Source organism: Leuciscus leuciscus (assembly GCF_965113295.1).
Source record: "Leuciscus leuciscus genome assembly, chromosome: 20".
NCBI classification, from domain to species: Eukaryota; Metazoa; Chordata; class Actinopteri; order Cypriniformes; family Leuciscidae; genus Leuciscus; species Leuciscus leuciscus.
Window position 1 is genome coordinate 26,731,007 of NC_138744.1, and position 14,923 is coordinate 26,745,929.

Consider the following 14,923-nt stretch of genomic DNA (forward strand, 5'->3'; position numbering starts at 1 on the left):
TCACTGACGCTTTGTCCATATTTTTTACAGTCTATGACTTGCGCTCATAGCTCTGGATATTTTTTTTTTTTTTTTTTTTAGCTGCGGACAAATTCTTTCGACGCGCACACAAAATTACGTAACACTCCAAAAGACATTCGTTCCAATGAACTGCCGTAGACAAGGCGACATCTAGTGTGTATATATCTATGCACCAGTCTGCGCACACGTCAGATCAGATCACTCGGACATGGCTGCGTATAAGAGGTAAAAACGATATAAATACTGTTCGTTTTCTCACACAAACCGCTCGTTTCGTGTCTTAGACCATCAATGTGTACTTACGATGGGGAATTGTTTAATTTGGACGACGGGGAATTGTTTTAATTTGGACTCTGTGCTTGTGTTTTGAGATAATGACCATAGACCTGCATTATATGACTGACAGACAAGAACGGTTTGACCTAAAAATATCAAAATTGAAACTACTGCGGAAAAAAAGACACCTACATCTTGGATGCCCTTGAGGTAAGCTAAAACATACCAAAAATTTATTTCAAAGTGAACTATCCCTTTAATTACAAATAAATGACTAAATGCTAAAAATGAATAAATGTTAATGAACATATGCGTTGCATTTACAATTCTGTGAAAACAGGGAGTACTGCACCCCACTTCCCGCGGCCCTGTATTATATAATAAAGTACACAACCAAGCAATGAAAAAAAGCTTGTAATTAAGAACGTAACATTGACTTGCTATGCCTGTCGAGAAGAAAGTAGGCAACTTCAACGTCTCTTTTGAAAGCTTTCTCCTGCATTAGCTCTGTCCACCTGGAAAAAGCTATCCCGACATTAACCCTTTTTTTTATTTTTTATCTCCGTTCACGTTTCCTTTTATGGTCTATTTTGGACTTTTTCGACGATGAGGACTCCTTATCCTGTGACTCAGCATATGTATGGACTCCTCCATTATAAATAACCGTACAGTGCAGCCTTTTAAACTTGCCAGGGCAGTGACAAGCGCCTCTCACTGCTCTGCTCCTCCGCTTCTGCTGGTTTCAGTCACGTGATGATGGCTCTGAACGAAAAAACGCGTTGTGGAAACGCGTTGGCCTAGTACTTTTTGTCCCTCTCTGCTATTATAGTTTTTCAAGATGGCGGAACTACATGGAAGCCTCCGTGGACCAAACCGTCCCATGTATATAAAGATAATAAATTATTTGTTTACGAGGATAAGTCCGATAATTAGCAGAGGTATTTGTACACCATTGAGGACATATTTATGAATAAAAATATTCATTTTAGATAATAAAATACCTAAAAAGTTACACATTGTCCCTTTCCACATTGGACATTTCCTTGTAATAATGTAGCCTATGATTTGCAAAAATGAAAACTGCTGCTTCTGTGTAGATGAGAGAATCAAAGTGGATGTGCGTTGTGCACACGCTACATTATGGCCAAGCATGCGCCCTCAAAATAGCATTTGAATAACATGCGCAACGCGCCACTGACTTTAGACTAGGTTTTTCCTGGTCAGTGGTGGAATTGTTTTCTAAACCTGCAAAATAGCACCAGGGAACGTTTGCGCTGGAACACGCCACTTCTTTTCGCTGAACCGCCCCCGGGAGCGCAAGTTCATTCCCAAATTTACAGACGTGCGTCTGTGGAGGGAAAAGTCCGCTGTGCGCGGATGCAAAATAGGTATGATACATGCGTCTGTTTACAAAGTCAATTGCGCTGGGTGCAAGATAGGGCGCAAAATAGGGTGCTCATGTGAGTAATGTAGGTTTGAATATTTCTGAATATTATGTAACAGGTATGTACACAATCTTACTTAAAAAATATACTTGAAAAATACAGGACAGGTTTAGAACAATTTATGAAAAGTTGAAGCCATGGCATAGTGGTTGTCACATGTGAATAATATGGGTTTGAACCTGACCCAGAATGTCATTATTATTAATATAATTAATTCATATGCAATATATATATATATATATATATATATATATATATATATATACTGTATAGTAGTATCCCACTTGCAAATTTTAAACATGAGCTTTGTTACGGTTAGTGTTTTTTTTGTTTGTTTGTTTTTTGGATCTCAAATATGTATCATTTATCTACTTATAAATTCAGATCTATTTTCTCCCGGTCTATCTATACTCCTCAAAATGATAATGAGTAGACAGTGTGTATATTCATGACATACTTAATACGAACAAACAATGCTCTCTTTAATGCCTCCATATGGCGTAATGTTAGCCATCTGCTATATGTAGCAGGCTGGGTTATGCAGACATCTTTGTTTCTGAGAGTGTGTTTTATAACGGGATGAGTAATGATAAAGGGATGAAGGCTGGAGTTTTGGAAAAAGAGAAAGGTGGAGATGGAAAAAGACAATGGGGAGGTGTGGAAGGACTAAGCATGGCCTGCTGTGGCAAGAGATACACTCTATGACATGCCAACACAGGCAGATGGCTAATCCTGTGAGCTCACAAAAGACGAAGGCCTTTCACAGGAAATAACAACACCAGCCGTTCGATGGCAGCCTAAGTGCGTCTGGCTGTTTGTATTGTCATGTTTGTGCATTTTGATATTTAATTTTAGAACGATTGTTATTTGTTTGAAGAGACCCATGGATCTACACAGATCATAACATTGCGAAGTTGCTAATCTGATTGGCTGGTGATGATGTCATTCTTCTGCAGCTGTGGACATGGTTGGAGGAACTTCAGAAGGAGTTGCTGGATGATGTTTATGCTGAGTCAGTCGAGGCAGTGCAGGAGCTGATCAAACGTTTTGGTCAGCAACAGCAAACCACCCTGCAGGTCACCGTCAATGTTATTAAAGAAGGAGAGGATCTCATCCAGCAGCTCAGGTACTGGCCAATGAGAAAACATTAGTTAAGTGGAAAAAAAGTGACGTTCACTTGTTGTCATGAGAATTCTGACAAACACAAACACATATGCACATCATGTAATGGCCTTGGCATCCCATTGACGTCTGTTGTATTAATTATAATTACTAAACTCTAACCCCACAGATGCTTTTTCCATTTTTGTTCGATTATTTGGTCACTTTATGAAACTAGTGAAACCAATGCAGGTTTTTCAGGTTTTATTAATAGAGCAAATTTAGCAGGCTGCAAAACCATGCACGTCACAAACACTAACAACTTACAAATCTTTTATTTCAACTTATCTTATTTTGAAGAAACTGTGGTGAAACACCTGTAAATCTGTTACTCTAACACATCCATTATTCAGTTCTATATCTACAGAGATTCCACAGTCTGCCCAAATTCACTGTTGAATTTAGCAAAATTAAAAAATTGAATGTTTAATTATAAGGATTTTGTTCATCTTTTTAATTATAAAGCTATTTACAACATTGTTTCATTTATTATTATTTGTTTTCAAAACTGAGCCACCTAACATTATGTCAACCACATTTCAGTGCTTAAGGTTGGTCACATGCCAGCTGGGATAGTAAAAAACAACACCTGACCTACTCTGTTTTGTACACACAAAATTACACACACATTTACAGTTTATCCATCTCAGTCAATATTTGTATAGTGCTTTTCTTAATACACATTGATTCGAAGCAGCTTTACAGAAAATCATGAAGTTAATGTTTATAATAGATTTATATTCATGCCTTATAGTCGTATTTAGCAGATTAGAGCTGGGCGATAATAGTTACATTATGTGATAATATAAAGAAGCAGTTACAATTTTCTAATATGGTATACAGTATATATCTCTTTGCATTAGTATACTGAATGTATGTGCGTAAAGTTGGAAATACCTACGTATCCAACTTTATAGAGAGATATGCAATACTACAATTTATATTTTGCAATAATATAAACATTCAGGCTGATTTTCTATATAGTATAGTACAGTTTATTAAATATACCAATTTAAAATTGACACGGGGCACATACACTGTTAAATAAAACTAAATTAGACTTGTCTTTAAATAAATATTTTCGTTAATATGAGAACATAGAGCTGCAACTCCTACTGTAAACCACAGTAACACACTCACACACTTAATTGATTCAATTCCTAACACGCTTCATTGAAGTTAAATGGTATACTTCAATGGAGATCAGATCTTGTCTCTTATACTTGTACATGCTCTTCTTTCTGACTGCAGAGACTCTGCAATCTCCAGCAATAAGACTCCTCACAACAGCTCGATGGCTCACATTGAGAGTGTCCTGCAGCAGCTGGACGAGGCCCAGGCTCAGATGGAGGAGCTGTTTCAGGAACGGAAGATCAAACTAGAGCTTTTCCTCCAGCTCAGGATCTTTGAACGAGATGCCATTGACGTGAGTCCACACTTTACAACATGTCTGACAGTTCGACAACCCACTGATTTTGTTGTAAAGAATGGATCTTAACAGTCAAGACAAGCAGCTCTCAATTGATGCGTTGCAGGCATAGGGGAGGGAAATTGGTGGGGAAGTCAGTTTTTTTTTTTTTTTTTTTTATCATCATTCTTCACACTTTCTGATGTCTTGAGAATCTGAATGAATAGCAGACGCTCAGTTACACATTGCTAAATAATTGACCACATCAAAACAATTATCATGATTAGCTGATCAATGCTCAAGCACTGCAGAAGTTAAGTTGGCTTTATTAATATAGCGCTTTATACAATACACATTGTTTCAAAGCAGCTTTACAGTGATAAAACAGGAAAATAATGATGCAAATTCAATGCAGTTCAATTCTACTGTAAAGCAGCTCTAAAAAGAAAATATTTTAATTGTTCAGTTCAGTTCAGTGTTGATTTAGTTCAGTAACTGTAAAGATCATCAAATATGAAATAAATTTAATTCAGCTATAAAGCAGCTAGAAAATGGTTATATCATCATTCAGCTCAGTTCAGTTCTCATCCAATTGTGTCAGTACAGTCAAATCAGTTATATTGCTGAATTTTATGCGACCCCCAACTAAGCAAGCCAGAGGCGACAGTGGCAAGGAACTCAAACTCCATCTGTAACAGAATGGAGAAAATAAACCTTGGGAGAAACCAGGCTCAGTTGGGGGAACCAGTTCTCCTCTGGCCACATTAACCAATATGGTGTGGTTATGATTCCAGGCTGCATCACAAGTCAGATTGTTGATTGATATCATTCAGAATATTTCATCCAGTTCCTTCTGCTTAAAGATTAGGATACATCACGCCAGCATATGGTGGGGAGGAGTCAAAGCTGGCCATAGGGGTCTGTGCAGAGGACTTGTCTGGTTCTTATGGTCTTTGCTGAGGATCTGTGCTGATAGCTCTAGTGTCGACAAGGTCTTCACAGGGCATGTCTAGTTGTCATAGTCTGCGCTGACATTTAGGGCTGTTGTCCTTGTCAATACAGTACACATTTTGGCTAACATAAACATGGATTATAATACTAAGTTAGCTAAAACAGCGAAAAATAATAAAGGTGTGCACAGGGTTTCCAAATAGTTTCAGTTAATTTGATTAAAACATCACTAGACTTTGTTGCTATGAGGACTTACACATATAGAGATGGATTCCCATTGGCTGCATGTACAGTATTCTGGCACCATTCACGAAAGTCAACATTGCACAACCATTACTTTCTGTCACAGGCTGGTTGCAGCAGAGATGAAACTGGATCTAAGTGCAGCAGTCTTTATTGATAACAAACTCAAACTTACAGAATTACTCAGGTTTCTCAGGAATTAAAAAACAAGAACAGAAAAAACATTAAATAGCAACAATAGCCCAATACGCACAAGATTAGTATTATCTGGGGACCCCCCCTCCCCCTATACACTGTATAGAGATATGACCCAGCACCCAAAATACTATCAAAACACTCCATCGCAGCCCCCATTCTTCGCGAAAGATAGATAAAAAGGCGCACAGGAAACAAAAACCTTGAAAAAAATGATAAACGACCAAATCCTGGCCAAATCACAGAGGATTTGCCCATTCACACGGGACTAAAATTATCACAGGACCTTTTGGAGGATTTTTTGGGGAAATATGGTAGATAATTTGCAGGGGGGGATTTTTACTTTACAAATTACAGACATGGCCGATTCGCACGGGATTAAGATCACAGACAACCTCCGCAATTATTACAAATAACTAAAGTTCACCAGGTAATACTAATCCCGTGTGAATAGGGCTAATGACAGATAACGTCTCAGGTTACGTATGTAACCCTGGTTCCCTGATAGGGAACGAGACGCTGCGTTTGAGACGCGGTGGGAACGCTCTGCGTGATTGCGTCGTGAAGCACGTGTATAATCAGTCCAATGGAACGAAGGAACGTCATCAGTGACGTCACCGACCAGGAAGGTATAAATAACCCTTGAGAACAGATCAAACTAGCTTCTGATAAACCTGAAGCAAGTCGATCAAGGCAAGCAGGAAGTATGGCAGGCGAACGCAGCGTCTCGTTCCCTATCAGGGAACCAGGGTTACATACGTAACCTGAGACGTTCCCTTTCAAGGGAACTCGAGCTGCGTTTGAGACGCGGTGGGAACCCCATACCCACTCAGCCATAATGGACGATGTGCCTGTTCTGTATGAAGTACCCTGAGCATACTAAGAAGCAAGCAACCTGACCCCAGGAGTGGAGAGGTCCAAGTCATAAAATCTCACAAACGTATGCGGGGAGGACCATCCTGCCGCATTACAAATGTCTAAAAGGGAAACTCCCGAAATTAAAGCCGTAGAGGCAGCCATACTCCTCGTAGAATGGGCCCGAACAGTCAAAGGTGAAGGCTGTCCGGCCGCTTCATATGCCAGTGAAATAGCCTCAACTATCCACTTACTCATAATCTGTTTTGATGCAGGACACCCTTTCTTAGGTGCTCCGAAGCAGACAAATAATTGTTCCGATTTACGCCACAGGGCAGCTCTGTGGACGTAAGCATCCAACGCCCGCACAGGGCATAACAGATTCAGGTTTTCCTGGTCTGGGGTATTAAATGGTGGAGGATAAAAGGCCTGCAGCACAATTGGGCCCCCAACATTAGTAGGGACCTTAGGAATGTAACCCAGTCTAGGGTGAAGAAATGCTTTCACCATACCAGGTGCAAATTCCAGACACGATGGAGCCACCGACAAGGCTTGTAAATCACCAATTCTCTTGATAGAGGAAATAGCAAGAAGAAATAAAGTTTTTAGAGTAAGGAACTTTTCTGAAACCTCCTCAATGGGCTCGAAGGGAGCCAAAGCCAGACCCTCAAGTACAATGGCCAAATCCCATGCCGGTGCTCTAGAGTGCAATACAGGTCTCAACCTCAAAGTGCCACGGAGAAAACGAATAATTAGAGGATCTCTCCCAACTGAAGTACCCGCCAGAGGGGTATGATATGCAGATATAGCCGCTACGTACACCTTTAAGGTGGAAGGAGATAATCCAGCAGAGAAACGGTCTTGTAGAAAATCGAGAACTGTACCAATAGGGCAGTTAACAGGATTCAAATTACGATCTCTACACCATGTAGAAAATAGTTTCCATTTCAAAGCATAAAGTTTCCTCGTGGAAGGAGCTCTGGATTGAAGGATGGTCTCAACGACCTCAGTCGAGAGACCAGATTCTATGAGCTGGGCCCCCTCAGAGGCCAAGCCCACAACTTCCACAACTCTGGGCGAGGGTGAAATATCGTGCCCTTTGCTTGGGACAGCAGGTCCCTCCTGACGGGAATCTCCATCGGAGAGCCGTCCAGAAGTGAAACCAGATCCGAGAACCAAACTCGGGTTGGCCAGTACGGAGCTATTAATAGTAGATGAGCCCCTTCCCGGCGAACTCTCTCCAGAACTCCCGGGAGCATAGATACTGGGGGGAACCCGTACAGATGTAGCCTCGGCCACACCTGCACCATTGCATCCAGTCCGAGAGGGGCTGGATGTGTGAGGGAGAACCAAAGAGGACAATGGGTTGAGTCTGATGATGCGAAAAGGTCGACTCGGGCTCGCCCATATTTCTCCCACAGAAGCTCCACCACATCGGGGTGAAGCCTCCACTCCCCGGGCCTCAGCCCCTGTCTTGACAGAATATCTGCTCCTACATTCAGATGCCCCGGAATATATACTGCCCTGAGGGACAGTAATTTCCCCTGGGCCCATAGGAGGATCTGATGAGCCAGCTTGCACAGTGGTCGAGACCTCAGACCCCCCTGATGGTTGATGTATGAGACCACCGACGTGTTGTCCGTGCGGACCAACACGTGGTGGCCTCTCAGGTCTGGCAGGAAGTGTTTCAGAGCATAAAATACGGCCATCATTTCTAAACAATTTATGTGCCAAGACAGATGATGGTCCCGCCAAAGACCTGACACTGAGCGTCCGCTCATGACTGCGCCCCACCCCGTGAGGGAAGCGTCTGTCGAAAGCGTTACGCGTCGACAAGACACCCCCAACACTGGGCCCTGGGCGAGGAACCAAGGTTTCTTCCACATGACCAAAGCACGAAGGCATCGCCGCGTGACCTTGATCATGCGAAACGGATTTCCCCTCGGGGAAAACCCCCTGGTCCTGAGCCACCACTGCAAAGGTCTCATGTACAGAAGGCCAAAAGTAATTACGTTGGACGCCGCTGCCATGAGCCCCAATAATCTTTGAAATTGTTTGACAGTGAGTGACTGGCCTAGTTTTACCCCTTTTACGGCTGTGAGAATCGCTGATATTCGCGCAGGAGACAGACGTGCCTGCATTGTTATTGAATCCCAAATTACTCCTAGAAAAGTGGTCCTCTGTGCTGGGAGGAGCACACTCTTTTTGGAGTTGAGCCGTAACCCCAACTTTTCTATATGAGCCAGAACGACACCTCGATGCCGAACTGCCATCTGCTCTGACTGAGCAAGAATCAACCAATCGTCTAGATAGTTTAATATGCGAATGCCCTGGAGTCTCAGTGGAGCCAGCGCTGCATCCACACATTTTGTAAAAGTGCGGGGTGATAAACCTAGGCCGAAGGGAAGAACCCGATATTGGTATGCTTCGCCCCCGAAAGCAAACCTCAGGAACTTCCTGTGATGAGGATGAATCGATACATGGAAGTATGCGTCCTTCAAGTCTATTGTCACAAACCAGTCCTCGGACTGAATCTGTGATACAATCTGTTTGAGCGTAAGCATCTTGAACTTGAGTTTCTGTACTCTGCGGTTTAGCTGACGCAGATCTAGAATAGGACGCAACCCCCCATCCTTTTTTGGAACAATGAAATAACGGCTGTAGAACCCTGACTCTCTGCTGGGAGGAGAGACCCTTTCTATAGCTCCTTTTCGAAGAAGCGTCATTACTTCCTGCTCCATAACCAGAGCCTGCTCGGAGTCCACCACTGTGGGCAGAACCCCCTGGAATCTGGGCGGACACGACCCGAACTGAATTCTGTAACCCTTTTCCACTACATGCAGGACCCATTGAGAAATATTTGGTAGAAGTTTCCACGCTACCAGAAATTCTGCTAAAGGAACCAGCCTCTCGAGACTGGCCTCTGGATTTAGTCGAACAGACATTTCGGTGCCCTGAAGCGGCGAACCGGCAGGGAACAACCGAACTGACCGTTCTACGACCCTCCTTGGAGGATCGCACAGGGACGCTGACACCTCGGTGCCCTGAAACGGCGAACCGGCAGGGAACAACCGATGTGGCAGCGCTGCGGCTCTCCTCAGAGAACCGCCCCCCAGAGGGCGCGGAGGAGAAACGATTCCTCGGAACCGTCCCTCCCCCGAGGGGACCACCCTCAACATTTTGACACCTTGGGCGTCAGGACTTCTTCTTGTCCCAAGCCTTTTTAGAGATGACAGTCCTCAGATCTTGTCTACCTCTAACTGACTTGAACTGCGGCCGCCCCCTGGGCTCCCCAGGCTGTGGCGGAGCCCGAGAGGCGACGCTTTGTTTTTGTTGAACTCTATACTGCTGCTGTTGTGAGGAGCTCGAAGACGGTCGGGACTGCTCTGGTTTGACATTAGCAGTCCCTGGGACACTGGATCGGCGAGGAAGAAACCTCTGGAATGCCGCTGCTTGTTTTTTAGATTCAGTAAATCTATCTACAACACAATTTATAGCATCGCCGAACAAACTCGAAGGCGAAAGCGGGGCATCCAGAAGAACAGATCTATCTTTATCTTTTATATCAGACAAATTAAACCATAAATGGCGCTCCGTGGCCACCAGGGCTGCCATAGAACGGCCCACAGATTTAGCCGTCTCCTTGGTGGCCCGGAGAGATAGATCTGTCGCCCGACGCAATTCTCGAATTGCGTCAGCACTAACTTCCTCACAATCATCCATGTCCCTCAGCAGGTCAGCCTGATACGCTTGCAATATAGACATAGTATGCAAGCATCCTGCTGCCTGACCTGCTGCCGTATAAGCTTTACCCACCATCATAGAAGTGGCTTTTAATGGCTTGGTGGGTAACGTCGGGGCTTTCAGTGATGACGATGACTCGGGAGAGAGATAGCTCGCAAGCGTCTCTTCCGCCGGAGGCATCGTCAAATAACCATAGTGGGAAATATCTTTAATATTACTATAGTTCAGTGTTTGTGGACTATGCACTCTGAAAGATGCTGGTTTAATCCACGATCTCGACACCTCAGTGTGGAGATCGGGAAAAAACGGCAGTTCCCGACGAGGAGGTCGTGTTTTTGATGGCAAAAAACGTTCATCTAAAAGACTCTTTTTTTGAACAATATCAACATTATCAGTTGGCCATTCAATATTTAACTTGGCAACAGCACGAGTTAAAACCTCCATAAGCTCCTCATCCCCCGAAATACGAGCTGGCGAACACTCGTCTTCAATATTATGTTCAACTTCCACAGCATCCAGTTCCTCAGAACTGGATAGCCGCAACAATGGTGCCTCAACCCGGGGAGGAGAAGCCGCAGAGCGGGCTCCTTCCTGGGCTGAAGCACCGGATTCAGCAGGTAAGGGTTGAGAAAGGGCGGGGCCCGTCTCAAACCCCGCTACTAAATCCATATGCGAACCCCAAGATGAAAGCCTCCGCTGTGCCTCGGCAGCAGCGGGACCCGCACCTCGGGGAACGCGAACCGAACCGTCCTCCTCGAAGAACGCCCGGCGAGAGCGGAGCGTCCGCAAGGACAGCTTAACGCAATGCTCACAGTCAGCTCCCTCGAGAACTGACTGGGCATGCTCCACTCCCAAACAAAAAACACGAAGCAGATGTGTGTCCCCACCCGTGATGAAACGAGGGCAGGGCACAACACAACGCTTGTATTCTTGCTTATTCGCCATTTTATATATATATATATTGAGCTTGACAGACAACAATAAATATGACAGGGACAGATATACAGAGAGCGCTTGCTGAAGACAACAGAAGCTAGTTTGATCTGTTCTCAAGGGTTATTTATACCTTCCTGGTCGGTGACGTCACTGATGACGTTCCTTCGTTCCATTGGACTGATTATACACGTGCTTCACGACGCAATCACGCAGAGCGTTCCCACCGCGTCTCAAACGCAGCTCGAGTTCCCTTGAAAGGGAACTGAACAGGACTAAATACATGGCTTAAATACACGGGCAAACAAGGGAGCTAACAAGATAATGAACACACCTGAACTGAATACTGAAATCAAAATGTAACCATGGTGACAAACTGACAGGGGACAGAGGAAGACAGGACTAATTAACAACTTAGAAGCTACCAAGGAACACAACACAAAGAAAACAGAATGAAAACCGTGACACTTTCTGTTTTGGTGCAAAATTTGTTTGTAGTCACAGAAGTGATTTTCAATTTTTCTAATTATCCTATGTCATGTTAACATTTTTGCATATTACTTGGCCAGTGCAGTTTATAATTATATTAACAAATTAAAGTGTTTTATTTTAAGAACCTATTTTGTTTTGTTTTGTTTTTTTTAAATTAGAATATTGCTCTCAGATATTTTTTTCCCTCATATCCAACAGACATCCCTCCATGATTACATAAGTTTGAGTTGTCAGTAGGCTACTGCGTCAATTGTTAGGTAGAAGGCTATATACCACGTGCTTTCTCATCCGTTTTGATCTGATCAAAGGAAGAAAGTGCTAAAAGACCAAATCCAGTGAATCTGAGCAGAAGCCTTGAGCAAAGAGAAAGCCATCATGTCTGCTCTTCTCACAGCCTGCACCATGAGTCATGGAGGTTTGTGTCTCTGGATGTGTGAAAATGAGTCACATTTTTTTTTAAAGGGTGTTTAAGAAACTGACAGCTTTATCTAATCAATATCACTTTATCAAGCTATATTAGAGTCAATATGAAACAACCTATTTAATAATTGTGGACTTTATATTATTAAGTGATTTTGGCCACTATATACTAACATTTAAATGAATAATTTAATACAATACTTGTGATGTGCGGCTCGCGGATATATCTGTGGACACTGTGGATAATCTGCGGGGCGGGCGGGCCAAGTAATAAAAATTGCAATTGATGATATAAATCATTAATGATGGAAATATTAACGTGTTAAAAGCTTACTTTTTACTCAGGCACTAATTCGCAGACTCTCATTAAGCTACACAGTTGCGGGCTCCACATGTTTACATAGCAATGGAGGTAAAAGAAATTTCAAAGAGGAGAATTAAAAACAAAACAGAAGGAAGGAAAGAAAGAAAGAAAAGTACCATGTGGGAGTGTTTGAGAAGCTCTGTATGTATATGACAATAAACTAATAAAGCCTATATCCAGATTTTCTTGGGCTTTATAATGATCATGTTATCTATAACGCGCGATGGCTGCTGCTATGTTAGTTTGCACCGCAATTTAGAAAATCGGATCTGTTAGATTTACATCACGTAAATTCACCCACTTCTCCCGAAATACATGAAAGTAATTGACGGGTGGACTGGGAGAAGATTAGAGTAAACTGTATAGTAACATATACAATGTGTATCTGATATGAATAAAACACGTCCTCAAATTATAATTGAACAGATTGTTATTGCTGCTTCCAAAGACATCAGTGTGTATTTAACAAAGTGTAAATGTTTTTTTTTTTTTTTTTTTTGCTGGTACTTATGTGTATTTAAATCGCGCATCTCTACTGTTGACCCTTACCTTACCTACCCTTAACCTATGCTTAAAGGGTTAGTTCACCCAAAAATGAAAATTCTGTCAGTAATTACTCACCCTCAAGGCCGGACTTACCATTGGGCTTGACTGGGCTCAAGCCCATGGGCCCCGCCCAATAGGGGGCCCCGCCCGTTTACGTTTGATTTTTTCAATAATATGTCAGTCATTTAATTTTTCATTTAAAGTTTGTTATTGGTCTAGCATTGTTACCTGGCCCTGCCCTGCAATGAAAAATGTCATTTAATTAGCTAAATTAAATGTCAGTCATCTTGAGGTTTGCTGATTGGTTATAATAATAATAATAATAATTATATTATATATAAAAAAAAAAACGAGGCCAGTTATGCTCGTTTACTGCCGAACCGTTGAAAAAACCTGTCTGCATTAGACAGTAGCCGCGTTTCCATTACCCTTCAAATTGCGCAAATTGAAAATAAGCACAATGGAAACACGTCAATTTCGCAAAAACTCCTGTTTATCGCAAAAAAAATTCAAATTACGCTCGCATGAGGTTTTTTTTCAGGCAATTCGAAAAAGGAATATTTCGCAAAACTGCAATGGAAACAGTTTTTGCGCATTTACAGTCACCTGAGTTAGAAGACGCGGTGTGTTTGAGGTCCATGTATAGCTACGCAAATAATAATAATTTTATATTATTTAATTATAACATTTAATAGGCTATATTTAGAAGACGCTTTTATGCAAAAAAAGGAACAAAGCTGAGTGTGGAGCGTGTAAAATGGATAACTATGGCTACGTTCACACTGCAGGGCTTAATGCTCAATTCCGATTTTTTGAAAAAATTCGATTTTTTTGCAAGGCCGTTCACATTTCCAATTAAATGCGACCTTTTGTGATCTCCTGTGTGAACGTGAAATGACCCAGAAGTGACCCGCATGCGCAGAAGAGTACTCAACGGTCAACGACGTCACTTGTTGTTTGTGGAAGTAGCTAAACTTTAACTGTGATTCTCTCTCACACACACACACACACACACACACACACACACACACACACACGAGCAGCGACCGTTACACAAGAGCCAGACAGCAGCCGCTGACCTATCTAATATCAGATCCAGCACAAATAAGTTAACATAACGTATATATAATGGCCGTGGGCTTTTTTTTTTTTTTTTTTTTTTTTTAGTTAACGGGCTCGTCGAGGTCGACCCGTTCGGCAGATTTACCTCAGCTCGACGAATATGCAGTCCGTTTTCAAACCGACGACTACTTCAACGCAGGATTATGACGTTTTTCGCGTATCAATGACGTGCGGGTCGGATAAATGCGACCTGGCCGTTCAGACTGAAGTCGCATTTGAAAAGATCGGATATGTATCGGATTTGGGACCACATACCCAAGTGGCCTGGGTCGCATTTGAAAAGATCGGATCTGTGTCGTTCAGACTGTCATGAAAAGATCAGATACAGGTCGCATAGGGGCAAAAAAATCGGAATTGGGTCGTTTCAGCCTGCAGTGTGAACGTAGCCTATATTGTATGGCGGAATACCATAGCAAGTGCTTGTAAGCACTTCGACTTGGCGCAGTAATATCTTCACTAGAGGGAGCAGGGGCCGGTGAGAGGATTTTTCACGAGTGAAGATATTACTACGCCAAGTCGAAGTGCTTACAAGCACTTGCTATGGTATTCCGCCATACAATATAGTTATCCATTTTACACGCTTAGAAAAGCGCAACGTTTTGTTTTGTGTCACCGTCCTAGGTCGAGTTACACTACGCGAGTAACTGTATTTAAATAGGGAAAACGTGGAGGTGTTTGGTAGCTTCTCTGCTTGGCCCATATTGAATGAACTGGGCTAAGCTAAGTGCTATCAAAGTGTCGCCGCGC

General features: G+C 42.7%; 1 protein-coding gene across 5 annotated transcripts in view; it reads left to right on the forward strand.

Annotated features, from left to right (window-relative positions):
* triob (trio Rho guanine nucleotide exchange factor b) overlaps positions 1–14,923 on the forward strand; it is a 206,255-nt gene that overhangs the window by 118,688 nt on the left and 72,644 nt on the right. For all 5 annotated transcript variants that reach the window (XM_082150220.1, XM_082150218.1, XM_082150216.1 and 2 more), the window contains exons 13-14: positions 2,699–2,868; positions 4,155–4,329. In XM_082150220.1, the coding sequence (XP_082006346.1) occupies positions 2,699–2,868; positions 4,155–4,329 (345 nt within the window). The remainder of the gene's footprint in view (positions 1–2,698; positions 2,869–4,154; positions 4,330–14,923) is intronic.